The sequence below is a fragment of the Nuphar pumila genome, chromosome 5 (assembly GCF_984573655.1).
Source record: "Nuphar pumila chromosome 5, dmNupPumi1.hap1.1, whole genome shotgun sequence".
Classification (NCBI taxonomy): Eukaryota; Viridiplantae; Streptophyta; class Magnoliopsida; order Nymphaeales; family Nymphaeaceae; genus Nuphar; species Nuphar pumila.
In genome coordinates, this window is record NC_143253.1 from 128,581,880 (window position 1) to 128,602,590 (window position 20,711).

At 37.2% G+C, this 20,711-nt stretch overlaps 1 protein-coding gene across 2 annotated transcripts in view; it reads right to left on the minus strand.

The window, feature by feature from the left end:
* RUS4 (root UVB sensitive protein (Protein of unknown function, DUF647)) overlaps positions 1–5,652 on the minus strand; it is a 34,278-nt gene extending 28,626 nt beyond the window's left edge. For both annotated transcript variants that reach the window (XM_090006729.1, XM_090006728.1), the window contains exons 1-3: positions 4,915–5,652; positions 3,570–3,716; positions 3,339–3,485 (exon numbers count right to left, since the gene is read on the minus strand). In XM_090006729.1, the coding sequence (XP_089862855.1) occupies positions 3,339–3,485; positions 3,570–3,716; positions 4,915–5,433 (813 nt within the window). In that variant the 5' untranslated portion in view covers positions 5,434–5,652. The remainder of the gene's footprint in view (positions 1–3,338; positions 3,486–3,569; positions 3,717–4,914) is intronic.
* Positions 5,653–20,711: the final 15,059 nt, after the last annotated feature.

Here is a 20,711-nt window from a genome sequence, read left to right on the forward strand (position 1 = left end):
ATCATAATATTTTATCTTGGAAAATATTCAGCAGATTAAGAAAAATGGCATCAAAAAACTGCAAAAATGGAAAGTTGCAAGATATAAACAAATAAAAGACAAAAACACACCTGATAAGTTTACATTAAAAGCATGATAAATTAAGAAAAGGTGATCACTGTTTTTTTTTCTCAATTAACTTGTGGTTAAAATCCTGCAATAAAATCAGAATAAATTCAACCTATAGCTGATAATATATGACAGATAAATCAATTTCTCTAGTTTTACTTGTACAAGTGATCATGCATAATGTTATACATATTCTTTACACATTTATGTGCATGATTAAGTTCGAAAAGTGACTAATAATGCTTGTTTGTTAGGAGATTTACTGATTTCAATTAAAAAGAAAAATGAGCAAATTTGTGCCCATTTGAGTTTTTCTTTAGTAAAGCTTAACAAGTTTTTAGATAATAGTTTTTGAAAATGAAGGTATTTTGAATTTCTTAAAAATTTGTGGGGTTGTTAGAAAATATTTTTGGCTTAAGACTCTAACCTTAGTTTTCTCTTTAAATAGAATTAAGAGAGAAGAGGGGGGCGTCTTTCTCATCTAGGAACTCACGCCTCTCCCCCTTCTCTCTCACTCCTCTCTCTCTCTCTCTACCGGTTTTCTCCCCTCCTCTCTTCTACTTTCTTCCTCCTTCTCTTTCTCTCTTCTAGTCTTTTTCTTCGCCAGTATCTTCTTCCTCTTTCGTCAGGGGGTGCAGCGTGACAGTATACATCGTGAAAGTTCGCTCTTCTCCTCAACCCTTCCGTCGGAGACGAATCGTCAAGGTACACCTCTTCTCCCCCTTTCATTACTTTTTTCTGCACATTAAGTATTTTTTGTTACCTTTTAGAGATTGCATGTAGGGTACCATGATATATTTTCTGTTTTTAGAAGAGAGTAATATTGCATTTGTTGCATCGTATGCATAGGTACTGGTAGTTCTGTTATTCTTAGGAATATAGACGATCCGTGCACGCTGCTGCCATATTACGTGCGTGAAAGAAAGAGCAGATCTGATCGTTCTTTAGGGTTGCCATTGAACCAGTCGGAACAGGTCCAGATCATGCCAGTTTCAGGCCCGATCAGTTTTCTGATTAGTATTGAGACGATTCAGGCTGAGCAGTGTAAAGAATATATTCTTAGACGCAGGCTGATTCATCTTCAAAGCAATCTGATCATAACGATACCGCTGATCAGTATGATTCTGGAATCATGCATATCAGCGTGAAAATTCTTTTTTTTAGATCGTGCATCTTCTGATTTGTCGGATCAATGCCTGCAGTAAAACACACATATCTGCGTGACTGGCAGAATACGTGTTTTAGTTGTTCACGCAGACTTCTTCAAGTTCTAAAATTTTTTATTTGATCCGAACCAGTGTTGTGAGAGGCGTACGCCTCAGTACCTGAAGCGTACGCCTCAGAGGCGAGGCGCACGCTCAAAGTACTGAGGCGTTGCTGCGATGCGCCCCTCATCAACCTCCGACCAGTTGTGACCACCGACCACCGGAGTTGCTGTGCTGCAGCTGCTGCTCAGTCTTCTCCGACCACCGGACGACCGGCATATCCCTCTCTTCCGTACCAGCTGGGCGCATGGTCCTTCTCTTACTGCCTCCCCTCCCACCGCTTCACTTCCATACCAGTTGTGAGAAGCGTACGCCTCAGTACCTGAGGCGTACGCCTCAGAGGCGAGGCGCAGGCTCAACGCCTCGCTTCGCCTCATCGCATTTAACAACTTTGATCCGAACTGATGTGCAAGATATGGATCGGTAGTACTTGACCCACAAATCGCGACTGTGCTGATTTGGTCTGCATTATTCTTTTGGTTAGTGGGCACGGGTTCATCAACCCAGATTAGGACATATATAGATTTGTTGCTGGGTATTGCACAGGAGCATCAGATCACGCACGTGAACCTGATTGCCTTGTAAATCACGCTGACTTGCTATTCTCTCTTGTGGATTCATTGAAGCATTTTGCCATGACCCGCAGATCAGCGTGATCTACGGCTGTGTTTGTTGGACTATTGTACTACAATCAAGCCTGCTACAAAAATAAATAAATGTTTACCTGATCAGTACACCGATTGATGCTATGATTAGCACTGGTAGTAGTAGTAGTACCAGATTCGTGTGATTGGCGACAGCATGCATTAGGATGATATGATGTCAATTTCTATGGTTAAATTTCGTAGCTAGTTTGGTATTTCCCTTTTAATTAGTTAGTTTGATTTTTACTTTTCTCATAGTTAGTTGGAGCAAATTTATTTATTCATATGATAGGTAATGAGTTAGCTAGTTGCTTTTGATTCGGTTAAGGTTAAGTTATGAATTTAATATTGCCTAGTCAATTAGTTAGGGGCTTTAACGTTTTCCGAAATTAGTTGCAATTAGTTAGTTGGGTTGTTTTGATTTCTTCTTGTAGTTAGTTGATTAGATTTTTTAGTTTGGTTCATAATTAGTTAATTAGTTAGATACATTTTTGTGCTCGTAGTGGTTAACTGATTTCGGTTTGTTGATAACTAACCCTTGTGTTTTAGAAAATTGTTCCCTTTGTTTTTCTTGTTTTGTGTTTTGCAGGAGGGTTTAACTTTGAAAGATAGAAGCGCAATAGCGAAGTGCCATACACGCTTTACGAAAAGAAAGCTAAATAGCGAGGAAAAGAAGCCCTGCAATTTTTACTTTTCTTTATTTTTAGTTTTTTTTTTTGGGCCAGAGATCATTTAATTAAGTTAGGTTGTAATAAGGCCCTTTTATTTTTTTGAGCCCTCTGCAAAGGGTAACTCCTTTAATTAGTTGATTATTTTTTTTATTTTTTATGTAATTGAAGGCAATAAATATTGTAATTGTGTCGGGTACAAAAGTTGTTAAACTTGTTCCCTGAGTTCGACTCGGACTTCACCACTTGTGTGAGCCATTTTTTTTTATAATTTGATGCACGGTTTACACGAATGATTTTATTGAAAAATATCTTTTAAAAATACTTTATCAAAAAGTTGCATCAACAAGCTATGTTTTTTTCCCTTTCAACCTATGCATAATTGACATTTAGAAGGGTCAACAGGACATATTATAAGTTATGTAACCAGATCGGGCAACTACAGCTGCTCCATAATGCTTTCTTATTGGATAATTTCTCAACATGAGGTTAAGGAATTCAATTAGTTTGGTCCTGCATTTGTATTTTGAAGCTTCAAATTTCAATTCAGTAACTAAGACACAAAAAAGCATGCCAAAAAAGAAATAACAAACAAGAAAAACATGGATTACGTTGACTTAATAGTATCCACATTGGATAGATGAAACACTCACGCCAGTTGCTATGTAGGCAGCTAGACTGATGGATTTAGCAATGTTGGCAACTGTTGCGAGAAGCAAAAAGTACTGAGGGAAAATCGGAGTAAGCATCTCAATGCCAATACTTAAACTGAAGAGCGCGGATGTTGAGAATCTAACCCTCTGCGCATAATAGATCAAGGAAATTAATATTAAATAAATCATAAATGGCACAAGAAATTTTAAATTCAAAAATTTAATTTATACCTTCAAGTTAGTGTCAAAAGCAGAGCCAATACTAGCAGTGTATATACACCTACTTAGCCGCCCCAGCCCATCCTTTAGTACCCAATTAAAGGCTGCTGCTGATGGAAGGGACCGAGAAGATCCAATCCCAATTGCTCGAAGCATAGCCTGATATTAATTTCACAGAAATGCAAAAGCAGAAACCTCAAACATTGCATCGTCTTTCTAACATATCCAAACACATTCACATTTTATGCAATCTATGAAAACAATTCTTTGATGCTTAAGGCTAAATATATTATAATAATGAGCCTAACACCAACCGGTTTGTGGTGAGAAAAATCAAGCACAACAGATACACCTCATGCATTGGAACTATGAACAGAACGCTACACATTCTGCATTGGAACTATGAAGGCTTACTAAGGGAACCAAACATAAATGCCAAGCTTCACTTTTCACTTTTCAGAAACAGTTTTCCAAAGAAAAAACATGTTTCAAGTGATCCTGCCTCCCTCCTTCCAAGAAGAAGAAGAGAGAGAAAGAAAAGAACGATGATTAAAAATTTAAAAGTAGAACATGGAACAAACCAATCAACAGGCAATAGGCATGAAATCCACGCATTCAATTTTCTTTTTACTTCAAAAAAATGAGACTAATTATCATCAGCTTTCATGGACAATATACTTATGAAGCAACAAACCATTCAAAGAAATAGAGCATCACAGAAATATCACTATATCATAACGTGTTCCTTAACATAGTATCCCATCGGCCTGATATAGTTATCTGAGAGAGTGAATAAGCATAATTCAATGCAGAAACATCAACAAGTAATACAACTTATGCTAACTCCGACGGGGACGGTTTAATACAAAATGAAGGAAGGACCCAAATACATGCATTGTGAATCAGCAGATCAGTACAGAAGTAAATATTGGTTTGGTCTCACAACTTTGGGTGGCAGACATGATGATTCTTCTTCTTATCCTGTTTTTTACCCCCCTCCTGCATTATCTTCGTCAATTGTCATGTTCTAAAACCATGTTAACATTTCTAATTCTTCAAAAAAACACCAGCATCGCCCACTAATCATGAAAATACAAAAACAATCATACGATGGAAACGTGGGTGGAAATTACACCATTTTCTAATTGATCCAATTCGAATTTGTTCGCATCTAAAGAACCAAAATTTCAAAAGAAACTCTCATTCCTATCACAAATGCAGGTTGTCTTCAGAGTTTTCTTTAAGAAAAAGCAGTTATTCATAAAAATAGATTTAAAATTTTACCATCGATGCAAAGCATTTAGATTTCAAGACATATAAAGTTCCAATTTAACAGTTTCTCTAATTTCACCAATACCTGAGTAGCTAGAACCTGTAGAGTGGAGCTAAAAATGCGGTGCGTGAATTTCCACCTCAAGTAGTGAATGTAATTAGGCCCAACTTGTTGGGGTATGAACAATTTCCTCAACGCAGACAGAAAAATATCCACCCAACACCTCAGGAATCGAGCGAAGTCATCCAACCCATTACAACCCAATCCGCTACGATGGAAACCCGCCTCTCGTAGTCGGCCCCCGTCCAGTACATACCGCGAGTAGCGGTCACCCTTGTGAATCCTGATGGAGATGTGTGACAATCCTTCTTCTTCTTCTTTTTCTGCTTCTACTTCGGCTTCTTGTTCTTCATTCTCACGCCTTTCCAGCGGGTACCCAGATGAGATTTTGAGGGCGTCTGTCTTCTGGCATGGTGGTAGGGGCTTTGGTTTCAGATGAAGCGAGCGTGGCTCCTGAGGTTTGCGTTGAAGCAGGCGTTCTGGGTTCTTCCATGGCTTGTGGGGTTCACAGCATTTCGAATGGAAATGGATTGCTGCATGCATGTGAGAGAGAGAGAGAGAGAGAGAGAGAGAGGTAGGTGTCCCTAGGCAGATGATTGAGAGGAGCCCCTGTTAAACCCTCTGTCTCCTCTCAATATGTATATAGACAAGGGGCATGGAATAATAAAGGCGCCTTTTTGTTATCTTGGAAGCACTTTGCCGCCTTCGACGGAGATTTCAAGCCCCGCCCTCTGATAATATCCCTTCATGCAGGTTAGAGGAGCGAACAGATCATAGGGATTGCCTTTTTTGGGCAAATATCGACGGCCAAATTCTCATGATATAGAGGTGTTTTTTTTTGTTTTTTGGATTTCTCGTGTTTTCCCAAAAAGACTGCAAACAAATTAAAAATAAAAAGACCGATTTTTACAATTGACAAAATGAAAATGCAAATTATTTTTTAAAAATTGTCAGCTGATATTTAACTTTTTATCGACTGGGCAATATCTCGTGTTTTTTTTTAAAGAATGCCAATATTTGTCTCTGTGAGTCCATGATCATAATTAGCAAAGCTCCGTGTGAAACACGTTATTTTAAATAAATCTTTGAAATTCAAAAAAATGGTGCACCCTTCTTTTCAAGAGCTCTAAAAAAATCATTATTTTGAGTGAAACGTTTAGAGCAAGAAGAATTATATTTAAAAACACTTTGAAAAAACACTCGAAAATTACTTGCGTTTGAACTTTGAAGCAAATTGAGATTGAAATTTTGATTACTGTATTTCCTGTGCCCTAACTTCATTTTCAATGAAAAATCATGTACGTGTTTTAAGCTCCAACTTGGTTTTCAATGAGAAGTCGTATACATGTCCTTTTTTCTCGTTTATAAAGTTAAAACTGAATTAGACCCTTACTATTTACTAGCTTTTTATAACTCACTTTTTTATACTTTTTTTTCATCTTGTTAATCGTTAAACTTTTTGAATCACGTTAACGAATTACAAAATTTCACGTTCTTTCCCCGCTTTCAAACGTGAGAAATGGGATGGTTTCAATGGAAAAAGCTCATGAATTAGCGAGGGGATTTGGATATCAATTGATCGAAAATGGGTCAGTGCTAAACCCATTTGGTGCTAAATGGGTTTTTCAGCTTCTCCGGTAATACCCTGTTCGGGCCCTATAAATGTGTTGGGCATGGTCGATTTACTAAGAATCCACACCTGGATCATGTGTTTTCGATCATGGTCGATTTTAGACCGTTGATTTTTTGAACTTTATAAATACCTACTCATGTATTGGAATCAGACGCTTCAAGAGCTGATCCCTATAAAATCAAGCACATAGATCACATCTGTAAGGTCAGAATTTAAAAATAAAATAAAAACAAAAGCCCAAAAAACTCATTGAGTACGCTGTTTAGCACCAATGGGTTGAGCACGGACCCGTTACTCATCAATTGGTTCATGAAAACATTTGTTTGAGAATCTCTTTGACGTGGTAAGGTTTGTATGGAATCTCAAAAGTTCCAAATGAAATAAACTTCCATATGAAAAAGTTGTCATATTTTTCTACCATATTACCAGTTGCACGTGAAAATTTCTTTCGTCTACAGACGGGGGAAAAAAATAAAAACAATTGTGAAGTTTTTCATATCCGTGGGTTTCATGACTTTCATATGATTCTCATAAAAAAAATAAACTTTCGTATGATATATAAATATTCAAATATAGAAAAAGATTGGCTACCATCTAGTGTACCATACTCTTTAGTAAAAACAGTCCATTCCTTCACATTTTCTTGATTTTTTTTTTCAGCTGTGATGGAGGTGGCGGACTGTCGTGGTGAGTCCATGTCTCCAGAGCCGTCTCTTTCTCAGTCTCTCTAAGTCAGTAAGTCTACCAAGTTCTTGGCCAGTTAGCTCCCACCTCAGCCGGAGCCGGAGTGGGTATAAGTTCAAGTGTTTGGGATTTATCAAAATGTATGGAAGTTTGGATATACCATTGGGAACCATACTGGAAACTTTATTGCAGCAGCATGCTGTTTTTCCAGGGATGGTTGCCTTGAAGGACAGGGAGTGGTGTGGCTGGCCAACTATTCTTTTGCAGATCAATCACAATTGAGTCTGGTAGGACAGATCTTGTGACTAGGGCTCGCATTGGGCCAGCTCGGCCCGGATCGTTTACTAACGGACCGGGTTTTGGCCTGGTTCCTAACGGGTTCGGGTTTGAAGAGGAGTCCATGGCCTGATCTGGCCCAAACCCATTTATAGGTTTTTTTTAATAAAATTAATATATTAATTCTTATAATACAAAAAAATGAATTAAATAAAAAACATAAAATTCAAAATAACACAAAACGTTTAAAAGCCTTTTTGTATCATGCTATGATATTTCCAAAATAGGAGATATACAGCTTGAAATGGATTCAATCATGGGTTTTATGCTATGGATGCAAAATCCACATCCCATGTTATTATGATGCCCAAAAATTTCTGCAAAGGATAGAGTGTAACGGCCCAAAATTTTATTCAATTTTTCAGGCAAATTTTTTTTCCTGAATTCAATACACAACAAAAACAATCAAAGTGAAGTTGGAAAAAAAAATATTTGGCAATTACAGATAATCTTGCATTTGACAAAGATACTGAAATAAATACTAATCAACTGAGTTTTTAAAAAGTTATTATACCTAGTTAACTAAAACTAAATAATAATGTTTGAACAATTAAAAATCAATCCCAGATCAATAAGGAAAATGTGATTTTCACTACTTCAGCCAAAGCATCTCACAACAACTCCTGCTCAGTCATCCTGACCTATAAAATGTCAATATTAGGGGACAAATTTTATAAGTCTCAATAGAGAATATTTTTCCAAAGCATGTAAACAAAGTGTCAAGCATATAGGAGCATACTGAAATTTAACATTTCATTCATTCAAGACAAGTATTGTTAATCTCATAACATGTCAGAAGTAATAGTAGAGTATGCATTTAAGCAATATCACAAAATTATTCATTAAATATTCACCAATACTTGGAAATTGAATACAAAACATGTCTCAAAGCATATCTGCACCAATCTTAGTGCATCAACATAATTAGAACACATGCATAAATAACTAATTATATGAAGGCAAAGTTGTACAATTAAAATTTATGTTTTACTTAATTAAACCCCTATGGTATGCGCAGTTCAAATATGTTGAGACATATGAAATCAATCAGGAGTCTATTATTCTTTGATAATTTAATACTTCGATTGACTATCTAAATCGAATTCTCAAATGGACAATGTAGTAACTGAGAGATAACCCCTAAAAGCTGAGATAAATAGGATGCATCTGACTTTTGCAGAAGTTACAAGACCTATCCACCTAGGACAAAATTTAGGTTGTCTGGGTCCCCTAATTGTATGTGCGAAAGACCATCAAATCATTGTCACTCGTAGCATAGTTTCAAACATTGTATGTTTCAAAAACAACAACCCAACAAAGTTTGTACAAACTACTCTCTTTAAGGTAGCCTGACACGGGATGTGTATCTTTTTTTTTATTCAGGTTACATGTACCTACCTCTCTTGAGCAAACCAGGGTTTCGAGAACCCAATTACCACTTTAGGGTACCCAATATAGCAACCTGTAAGGCAAGAATGTAGACTACACAAAAGGGGTAGTCAAGAGCATTAAATTTTATTTGGTATATTCGGATCACTCATTCAGTGTACTCGTAGTGTATTTTAACCAACGAGTACATTTGGATTACTCATCCTAATATATTTAAAACAGCCAGGCATTTAGTTAGGTTTGTGTGCTTGATGTTATTAAATTTAATAACTTGGGCGTACACATCATACCCACTGATCTTTTTCAACCACATGCCCAGTCTTGGGCAAACACATAGGTGTAATCAATACACCTCTAAATTACAAAACAATGTTTGCATGGCATATATAAAATATCATAAGTGCTTGTGTGGCACCTTAAAGGTTCTACGAAACCTCATACTCATTTTTTAGTCATCGCACTAGCATGACTCTATAAATATACATCATAGTGCAATTCATTAAAATCATCTATTTAGTAGAAATTGGTCATGAACGAGACTTGTTTATGTCATTCTGATGCAAAGCATATTGCATTTGCAAGTGAAATAATCACAATTATCAATCTATGTGTTTTGTAACACTTAGCAGAGTGACAAATTATTCATTTCGAATAACAGTTGGTGATATATATATATATATATATATATATATATATATATATATATATATATATATATATATATATATATATATATCATGTTTGAGTTAGGCAGACCTCATAACGGTTATGACCGAACCCTTTGGGTCCGATATGCAGCATCCCCACTCAAGGTGACATGCACCCACTGCCCCAATAGCGAGACAGGTCACGACTGGGGTTAACTAACCCCTCAACGTGCCATGTTGTGCATGGATCATTTGCTAATGCGTAGGAACAAGGACAGCAAACTAGGAGGCTGCAGCCCCGGTCTGATATGCTCGGGTATGCTATAGGCTGTAGCGGCACCAGGCAAGGGTACAACGCACCCTGTTATGCCAGTTATGCTTGGGTTGGATAGCCGACCTAGGCCCAATTGAGTCAGACCGACCAACAAGGCGGGTCTGACTAGCAAGGCCTTGAGGTAAAGGAGGGAAATGAAATGGCATCATATAGGCCCCAATTCTTTCCGGTACACCCTCACATGCATACCAAAACAACTATATATTTTTTTAATTTATAGGATCCCGATACTAGTTGTATGTGTGTGCGTGTGAGTGAACATTAAATAAAACTAATTGTACATTAAGCATGAATCACAACACATGAATGATGCTCTGATTTTTTTTTTTAAGAATAAAAATACAACATTGATAATCAATATGAAGGAACCAATTATGTTCATTAATCACATACATCTATACATATATATTTTTCTCAAATAATGATTGGATCAAAATGAGAAAAATATATGTGTATGATGTCACTTCATTCAAATAACAAAATATATTAAGTACGAGATCACAAGGAAGTAATATTAAAAAAAACCACGAGATTCTCTATCAAGTTATCTCTATTCATCCACTTGAATCACATACCCATGATTCGATCTTACACCTAATATGCCATCAAACACACCGAAAGATGTGAGTCAATTTTCATATTAGAATAGAGCCAGTATGAACTTACATCTTGGCCCAATACTCACTCCCCTTGGTCCAAGAATCCTACCCCGGAGAGATCAATATAGTCGAGGAAATCGAGGACGTGTGGGTCATGATCTCCCTCACGACGATGGACGAATCCTAAGTTGCTCACATTCCTTTGAACATCAGCATGTTCCTTAAATGAAGGTTCATCCCACTAGTGTGGAGGAAGGAGGATAGGAAGGGAGAGAGAAGAGAAAGAGAGAGGGTTATGGAAAAAGAGAGCAGAGAGCATGGGCGTGTGAGGGTCCATATTTAATAGGGCCTCACTTAATATGAAAAAGGAGAGGGAGAGACACACCACGTTCCATTGTGGTGTCGCTTTCTCTTTCTGATGATGAATAAATTTGAACATTGGGAAGATGGGACTTACCTGGATTCGTCTTTTAAATTTGTAGGGAAGTCGTTGCAAGCTCTGACCGTCCTTCACTTGACGGAAAGGTAAAGACAAGACAAGTTTTCTTAATCTTCATAGCTCGAATCGCACCATCGCAGATTCCAATATGCAATCAAAAGATATAAAGTGTATAAATACCTAATCCAAAGATTAAATAATATTGAAACAAATAGATTAAAGATCTAAAAAAAAACTTTTTTTTTACTCAGAGGATCCGTTCTATCGTTCAAGCTCGTTCTTCTGTCTGTTAGCACCTTCGAGTAGATATATGTGTTCTTTAATAGATTCTGGACAACGTATCGGCAGGGTTGAAGTAGTTATTGCAGGGCCATCATGTAGGTATGGGATTTCCATATATGAGATTTTAGATATAAGATTTCTAGATAATTTTTAGATACGAGATTTCCAAATATGAGTTTTCAGATGTAAAATTTCCACATAATTTCCAGATACTCAAGGTATAGGGGTAAACCCCTGTTTATAGAGTTCAGCACGCTCATCAAGAAAAGTTTTTTTCATACGAAAACTCGCTCAAAGAAGAGTCCTTCTGCCCTGAAAGATGTACCAAGCGGTCGAAATCATATAGGGATAAGCTTGGACCTATCCACGCATGTTCGGTATATGGATGGCGGACTGATTGTGTCATCCCCTAGCAAATGACACTCCTTATTCTGTTGTCCAACAATGGACAACGTTCCTAGTTTTGTTGTTCAGTGAGAGGGGGACCAATTCTTATACTTGCACACTTATCATGAAAAGTATTAGTGTTTGGACATCATAAAATTTTTGATGTCTATAGATGCCCCTCTTTGTCATTAATCTATATGATTTGGTTGATGACAAAGAAGTAGACACTCAAGGCTTAGAATACTAGGTCATCGAGACTGGATTCAGTCATACCGAATGAGGTCAAGATAGTATTCGAAGGAGAACTGGATTGCCGAGACCGTAATTGGTCTCATCGAACGAGGTTAACTCGATTGCCAAGACTATTTGGTGATCTTGTCGAATGAGGCCAGTGCCAATGTTAAAAAGTGAACTAGATTTTTTAGACTGTTTGTGGTCTCGCCGAGCGAAGGCGGGTTGGTTTGAGAATTTCTTTGTTTAGAGAAAAAATGTTGGGCATCAGGCAAAGATAACACAAGAAAAATGTTGCTCCCTTTCATGTCTTTTTGGCACATTTTGATTTTAGATGTCTTTTGATTGATTTTTCTTTATAAAAATTTGTGGGGGCAAACATGAGGAATCCTACACCTCTTGTGGGTTTATGAATAGGATAGAGTTGCTCCATCAAGGTCCTAAGGTGGAGATATATTTCCTAAGATGATCAATTTAGACAAGACTTCTTGCCCCAGTGAGGAGAGTCAGGCATACTCTGGTCCGATAGCACCAAATAAAGGGCAAATTTTTTGTGTACTTTTTAGACTTAGAATCCATATGACTAGACTCTTTAATGCATGCAATGATCTTTTATAATATGTGATGCGACTCATGTAATTGTAATAGAGTAGATAACTTATGACAACTATGAATGATTGATCACATAAGGTCATATATTTTTATATTTTTGTTCTTTCTTAAAAAATTAGAATATTCATAATCGGTTGATTCTTGCACTTGAGATTCATATACTTTAGACTTTTCTCTTCTCAGGTTGATCTAAGATAGCGACACTCGACTTCATTTGTATTTTTCTCATCTAATTATGCCTTGGTTTCAAGCGACTAGTTATAGGGACCTAAGATTAGGTATCATGGCATTCTTGTTAGGTCTGATGGACTCTACTAAAGCTTAAAGTCTGAAAGAGTAGGGTTTGATGAAAATACATTCAAGTGCACAACTTGCCCTTAGGTAAGTGTCCTTGAGTATTTATGTTTAGCTCAAAAGGTTTTATTTCTCACTTTTGCTATCCTTTGACCTGAGGCCTGGCAACCATGGGACACATGGCTTCCCAATCCAAGAGGGATGCTCCTAGCTATCCAACCCCTGCCTCTAAAAGCTATATGATCAAAGCTTGCCACCTTGTCATAGTTTTATAGGTAAGTATTGGCTTTCTCCTATCACATATTTTTTTATTCTAACCTTTATCTCTAAGTATGTCTCATGATCGAAGCTTGTCACTTCGCCATGGACTCGAAGTAGGTGTCAACTTAAATTCACTGCTCTTTTTTGTGCTTTGCTTTTTTTCTTTTGTCATTTTTTTTATTTTACACTTTTTATATTTTTTCAATATTTTACCCTATTGAGATAAAGAAAAGGACTCCTTAGGGAGGCCAACCTATAAAGCAGATTTGTATCGAAAGTATTCAACACCCGACCATTTTCTTGGAGAGTAGATCACATAGGTGAGTTGTCACTTGATTTATATTCATGCATTGATAATAATCTTGTACCCCTATAATTCATCATTATAGACTCATAAGCTGAAATTATTGGATTAAAGTCCCTTGGTCTCACTGTATTGCTACCTTATTTTCTCTTAAGAATTGAATATCCTATGCGATAGACTCTCATGTGTAGGGATACACTTGCAGGAAGGATCGTTGTGAAGAGAATTAAATCTATTTTGGGAGAAATCCTTGACCTTTAATTATTTGTCAATGTTATGCTTTACATCATGATAAAGTTTCATCCTCTTTCTATGACATGGGAGTCAAGGTGAATTGGAGTGCCAAGACCGTTGTGGGTCTTATCCAATGAAGTTAGGTTAGTTCAAGGAGGACTGGGGCATCAAGACCATTAATTTGTGGTCTTGCCAAACAAGGTTGGGCTAGCGTATGGGACAATTGGGATGTGAAGATTGTTGTGTTGTCTTATCGAATGAGGTCAGACTAGTGTCTAGAGGTAAACCAAGATTCTAAGACCATTTGGGTCTCATCGAACGAGGTCAAACCGGTTTGGGATGTATGTTTGGTTGCTCAAAGTTTCATCTTGTCTAAGAGATTTAAACTTAGAAATGACTTTGCAATGCTCTATCATTGGGTTTTAGGTAAGTTCAAACTCCTTTGACATGCCCTCACATGATTTTGGGCAGAAAGGCGTAATTGAGAATGGTCTAAAAACCTAACAAAAGCTTTATTAGTTTCGCCAACAAGAATGACATCATCTTGTAATGAAGGGGATAACTTGGATCATAAAAAAAATTTATATTTTCTTATATTTTTTTGAAATATTTCAATTTTTTATTTAAAACTTTTCCTTTTTTTTAGGATTTTTGTTTTTTTTTTTTAGTTTTTTTAAAGACTATTTTACATGATCCAGGTTTTGAAGGCTTACATGAGGTCGTGGGATGATGACCCATGTAGAAGATCTTTTCTTCTCCAAACATGGTGGTTCGGCCTTGACCTGTGATTGTCCTTTTCTGAGCATGATGGCCCTTTTCAGACAGAGAGGAAGATGAGCTCGAATTATTGCTTGTCCTTTGTGAACCCAAGCTGAGCTGAGGTAATGAAAATGTCAGTCCTATGTCATCTCTTGTGACAGGCCTCTCTACCAACCCAGCTATAGTTGACCCCTTTCTAAATTGCTATTTCAGAACCCATGTGTGCTTTTCTCTTTTTCCTTTTTTTGTTTGACCCCTTTATGAGTGAGACCCTTGGTTCTCATTCTAAGTGTGGCTGGAAGAGATTCTTTTATGACCTTGAGTCTTTTGAAAAGGTTTTTGGCTTACACTTGGCCCAAATTGGATGATGCCCCACTTACAATTAAGCTTGCTGACACGATCATTTCTTCTTTTAACTAGATGGTTGTCATGTTAGTTTGCCCCTTGGGTTTGGACAATAGAGACTGCACATGGAGGTCATCCTTTTTCGTGATGAACATTAGAGAAGGAGTCGTGGTATGATTGTTGTCAGGTGGGTCCAGATACATTACGTTTATCTGACTGGCTTCCTGATTCTCCCATGGAATTTCTTTTTTTTGTACTCTTTTCCCTCCTTGGTAACTGATCTGGGGTAACAAAGGCATCGAACAAGAACAATTACTAAGAATGAGGCCTCGTGGAATATAGATCAGTGTGTTGACAGAGGACCCTTGTTCCATATTGTTCTTCGATAATCAGTTTTCACTCGCTTCACAAGCCCAAACAACTTTTTATGTGGTGCAGTCATTGTTGCTTCACTCTGGATGTTCTTCGTTCAGAAGTAGTTTCCCACTATCTATGTGGTCTTGGATAATATGTCTCAGGATAAAACATTTTTTAGTATCATGTCCCATAATTCTATGATATCGACCGTACTTAGCCAAATTATTTTACTTTATTTATGGTGGGTTAGACACTTCGGGTAGCCTGAGTAGGTTGTCCTGTAATAGTAAATCCGCTGACTGAGGCTGATTGAACTTGGCAAATGTTCAATCTCTGGTCCACTTAGAAATGTTCCCATATTCGTTCTCATTTTTTTTCTTTGGAGAGCCATTTTGATTGTCTGTCTTTCGTCCCTTATTGTTGTTTTTTCTGAAGTTCTGTCATGAGGTTCTTATAACATTGACCTAGCCCTTAGACGGGTCTGACTTTCTATAAATGGTGTGCTTTTTATTTTTCTTTAGGAACCTATCGTATACTCCTCTCTTAGTGCCTACCTCGAAGGCTATAACCTTCTTGATGAGTTCGACATACGTTTCAACCTGAGCTATGTTGATCAGGGTCCATAGAAGTTGAGAGAAGTTGTCCATCAGGATGACCAATGCATGAGAGTTTAAGATTGACTTCTTCATCCTACTGGCCATAGACCACCATCAATTTATGAATTTATAGGCACCTTCCTCTTTCTTTTGCATCAAATCGTATAATTGGTTGATGGTGGAAAGGGCCTCCAAATTGAATCTGAACCTCTTCATGAACAAATCTATGATCTGCTTGAATTCTCTGATGTTTTGGAGGTTTAGAGCAACAAAACATTTCAATTCCTTTCTTTAGGCTTTTGGGGAACCAATTAATTAGGTTCACATCGTTGTTTTGATATTTAGCCATACTTCCCATAAACAAGGACAAGTGAGTCTTTGGGTCCCCCTTTATACTGAATTTCAAGAACTTTGGGGGTGTATCATCATCATCATCAGATCCCTCCAGCAAAAAGTCATCCATGAAGTATTCTCTATGGTCCATGTCCATGTATTTGATTCTTGATGTTAAGCTCTAGACTATATCTTTCAGTGATTTGGTCTTTCTATCTGCTTTTAATAAAATAATTTGAAATGGTCGGGTCAACTGGAATCTATTGACTCTCCTCTCCCCATCAGACACTTGGGACTCTCCTCACTGACTACACTCTTCTTATGGCTCTATAGTCTGTCTGGTTCTTCTCTCTCTGTTGGATTGTACCCTCTCACATTCTGACTAGTGTTCTTTCGGCTTTTGCTTGTTTCTGACTCAACTGTTCATGGATTTCTCTCATTTTATCCTCCATCATTTCTATATTGCTTCTGGCCTATGCTAGCACATCTTTTACCTTGGATCGGGCTTTGAAATGTGCGGTCCTAGGGGTTCGTCTCATGGTGGACTCACTTGTGCTAGTGTTGTTTGTCTCGTAACCCATGTGAAGGACTTTACGAGACTAATGGGGTGTCGTTCTTTAGACCAAGCTTTGAAATGCAAGGTCTTGTGGACTCGTCTTTTGGTAGATTCATCTGTGCTAGAATTACCCATCTCGTAACCCACATAAAAGACTTTACGAGACAGATGAGAGTACCAACGTGAGTTGGACTCAGGAAGCATCAGGATATTTCCCCTTTTTTGGTCATCCATAGACTCATTAAGAACGTTTGTATGGGTCTTTTCTTTAGGATCCTTATCGAATATGATGTTTTGCATCATATAAGGTGGCATCCCTTACGTATGTGTGATTCTTTAGAGGTGGATCCTCTAGGATGGATTGAATTTTAAATTTTCGGACTTTAGATCGAGTATACATTATAACCCAAGCAATTGGTTCACACAAGCCCAAACAAGTAATGAGAGATTTTTAAAATAATTGGATACCCTAGAAAGTTGTATATACTAATCCACAAGGTTTCTTTGGCGTCTAAGGTTTTAGGGCTCCCTTCTGGGTCTACACTGATATACCCCAACTAATAATTGAAAGGTACTAGTATGGATAATCCGACTCTAATGCAACACTACCAATATATCCTAGCTAACAAGTGAAAGGTACTAGTGGAGAGATTCAAGGATCCAAATGATATGATAAGAGATTTTCAAATTCGTAATGAATAGAGGGGCTCTTTTACTAAAAGAAAAAAAGATAAAAATAAAGCGCACACAATGGAATCAAACAATGTCCCACACAAAGCCTTAACTTGATGGAGGTTATGTTTTTCTATTTTCTATATAAGCATGCAAGTCTCCAGCAAGGGTCACTAAAATTGTGAGAAAAACCTAAGCCTAATGTTGATGCATGAATCTAATGCAAAAGCAACCTATACGTGAGATAAAACAAATTATAGAGACAAAAAAGAAGCATAAGGAGACTATAGACACGAGCGTCTGCAGATAGTGTTGTCTGTCAGTGGACAACAGAACTTACCGATGCGAGGGTCTGTGTACGACACTGCTTGTTAGTGGATGGCAAAACCTGTAAAAGAGAGGGTCTACGGACTACAAAACTTGCGGATGTGAGGGTGTGCAGATGGCCTTGTCTGTCAGTGAACGACGTTGTCAATCAGCATATAAAAGATACTGCATATGCAAGGATCTGCAGACAACCTTGTTTGTCAGTTAGTATATGGCCAAACTGGCAGTTGACAGTCAACAAACGACCAAACTGAGACTTTACAGACACGTGGGTCTACGAACTGTGATCAACAGATGATGTTGTCAGTGGACAATGCTGTTAGTGGATGACCAAAGTTTGGCAGATGACAAAATACAGATTGTCGTTCGATAGAGATAGGAAATTTGTAAAACAATTTTTTTAAGATTTCCTCGTAATGCAATTCTAGCTATAAAAAGATTAAGAAAAGGAACGACGTCCCATCACGGTTGCCAAAAAATTGTTGATGAATAAATTTGAATGTTGGAAAGATGGGACTTACCTGGATTCATTGAAATCATCTTTTAAAATCGTAGGAATGCCATTGCAAGCACCGACCGTCCTTCACCTGATGAGAAGGTAAAGACAGGGCATGTTTTTTTAATCTCCGTATCTCGAATGGCATCATTGCAGATTTCAATATGAGATCAAAAGATATGAACGTGTATAAATACCTAATACAAAGATTAAATAAGATTAAAATAAATAGATTAGGGATCTAGAAAAAATATATCTTTTGGATTCAGGGGGTCTATTCTATTATTCAAACTCGTTCTTTTGTCTGTTAGCACCTTCGAGTAGGTATGTGTGTTCTTTAATGGCTTCTAGACAACGTACCAGTAGGTTTCAAGTAGGCGTGTTCTTGCAGGGCCAATACATAGGTATGAGATTTCTATATAATTTCTAGATATAAGATTTTTAGATATGAGATTTTCAGATACTCAAGGTATAGGGGTGAACCCCTATTTATAGAGTTCAACATACTTATTCGGAAGAGTGTTTCCCATACAAAAACTCGTCCAAAGAAGAGTCCTTCTGCCCTAGGAGACATACCAAGAGGTTGGAATCAGATAGAGATAAGCTCAAGCCTATTCACACATGTTCAATATAGTGGATGACAGACTGATTGTGTTGTTCCCTAGCAGACGACATTCCTTGTTATGCAGTCTAGCAACAAACGACGTTTCTGGTTCTACCATCTAGTAATGAACAATGGTGTCTGTTGTGTGGTCTGGTGAGAGGGGGGCGAATTCTTGTACCTACACACTTATCTTAAAAAGCATTAGCGTTTGGGCATAATAAATTTTTTGGTTTCTACACTTCCATAAAGTCATTAAGTTGACTCTATTTATCTTCTTATTATATATATATATATATATATATATATATATATAGAGAGAGAGAGAGAGAGAGAGAAGAGGGGAGTTGTTCACCTTTCCTGTTCTCCCTCATAATTACAAGAATAAAACGAGTCCACCAAAGTGGCCTCTCATTTATATAGGAGGGGCGACCCTCACTTATATATTATATTTTTTTTTGTTGATTATTATTTGGTTTATTTTTTCCTTAATGGTTTAGATGTTTTTTTTTTTTTTGGAAAATCATTAAGATGGCCCACAAGCGAGAGCGAGCCACCCTTGGGATACTACATGCTATATTTAATTAAGATATTATTTAATTTTAAAATATTAATTAAAACTTGATTTAAGTTTCTTATTTTATCTGGATCTAGATTGGATCCAATTCTATTTGGATCAACCCAAACCATATCTAATTCTAAAGTGAATTTCAGATCCTTTTGAGATCTAGATCCAAATACCAAATCCATCCACTTTCACTAATGAATTCTGGATCTACCCAAGGTCTAGATCTAAATTCCAAATCCAAATAGTTTTTTAATTGTGAAATTCAATTTCAAGTTTTAAATTTCTTGAAACCTTTAATTTCACTCAAATTGATAATTTGAATTCTCATTCGTTTTTGATACAACAACAACTATGCCTTCATCCCAAAACAATTGGGGTCGGCGATATGAACCAAAAAAGAAAATCATTCTGGGTCTTCCACATGAATCCTTCTCCTCCAATCATTTCTATCCAATGCCATGTCCTCGGTGAGGTTCAAAGCATTCATATCCTTTCCTATCACCTCCGTCCATGTCTTTCTAGGCCTACCCCAGCCTCTTTTAACTAATATATTTTCCCATTTCTCCATCCTTCTAACTGGAGCATCATTAGGCCTTCGCCGAATATGTCCAAACCACCATAATGATTCTCTCTTATCTTATTTTCAATGGGTGCAACACCTACCTTCTTACGTATCTCCTTGTTCTGAATCTTATCTTTTATTGTATTTTCACACATCCATCTCAGCTACACTCATTTTTTGAATATGATGTCTCTTGACAGCCGAACATTCCGTACCATATAGTAAAGAAGGCCTAATCGTCATTCTATAAAACTTTCCCTTCAACCGTAATGGCATTCTACGATCGCACAACACTCCAGTTGCACTCTTCCATTTCATCCACCCAACCTTTATCCTATGATTTACATCTCCATCAATTTCTCCATACTTTTGAATGATAGATCCCAAATATTTGAAACAATCATCCACCGATATTTCTTGCTCACCAAGCTTCACTACACTCCCATCACTACTTTGTTGCTTACTAAACCGACATTCCATGTATTCTGTCTTACTCTTACTCAACTTAAAACCTCTTGCTTTCAATGTCTGTCTTCATAATTCTAACTTAGCATTAACCCCAACTCTAGACTCATCAATCAAAACAATATCATCAGCAAACAACATACACCATGACACATTTTCTTAAATTGATCTCGTAAGCTCATCCATCACTATAGCAAATAGAAAAGGGCTTAAAGCAGATCCTTGATGTAACCCAACCGTTATAGGAAAATTGGTTGTCACCCCTCCACAAGTGCGGACATTGGTTACTACTCCTTCATACATATATTTAATTATACTAATGTACTTGAGAGAAACACCTTTCTTCATCATTGTCCACCAGAGAATGTCCCTAGGTACTCTATCGTATGCCTTCTCCAAATCAATAAAAACCACATGCAAATCTTTGTTCCTCTCTCTATTTCTCTCAATAAGTTGTCTAAGAATATGCATAACTTTCATAGTTGATCTTCTAGACATAAAACCAAATTGATTCTCCG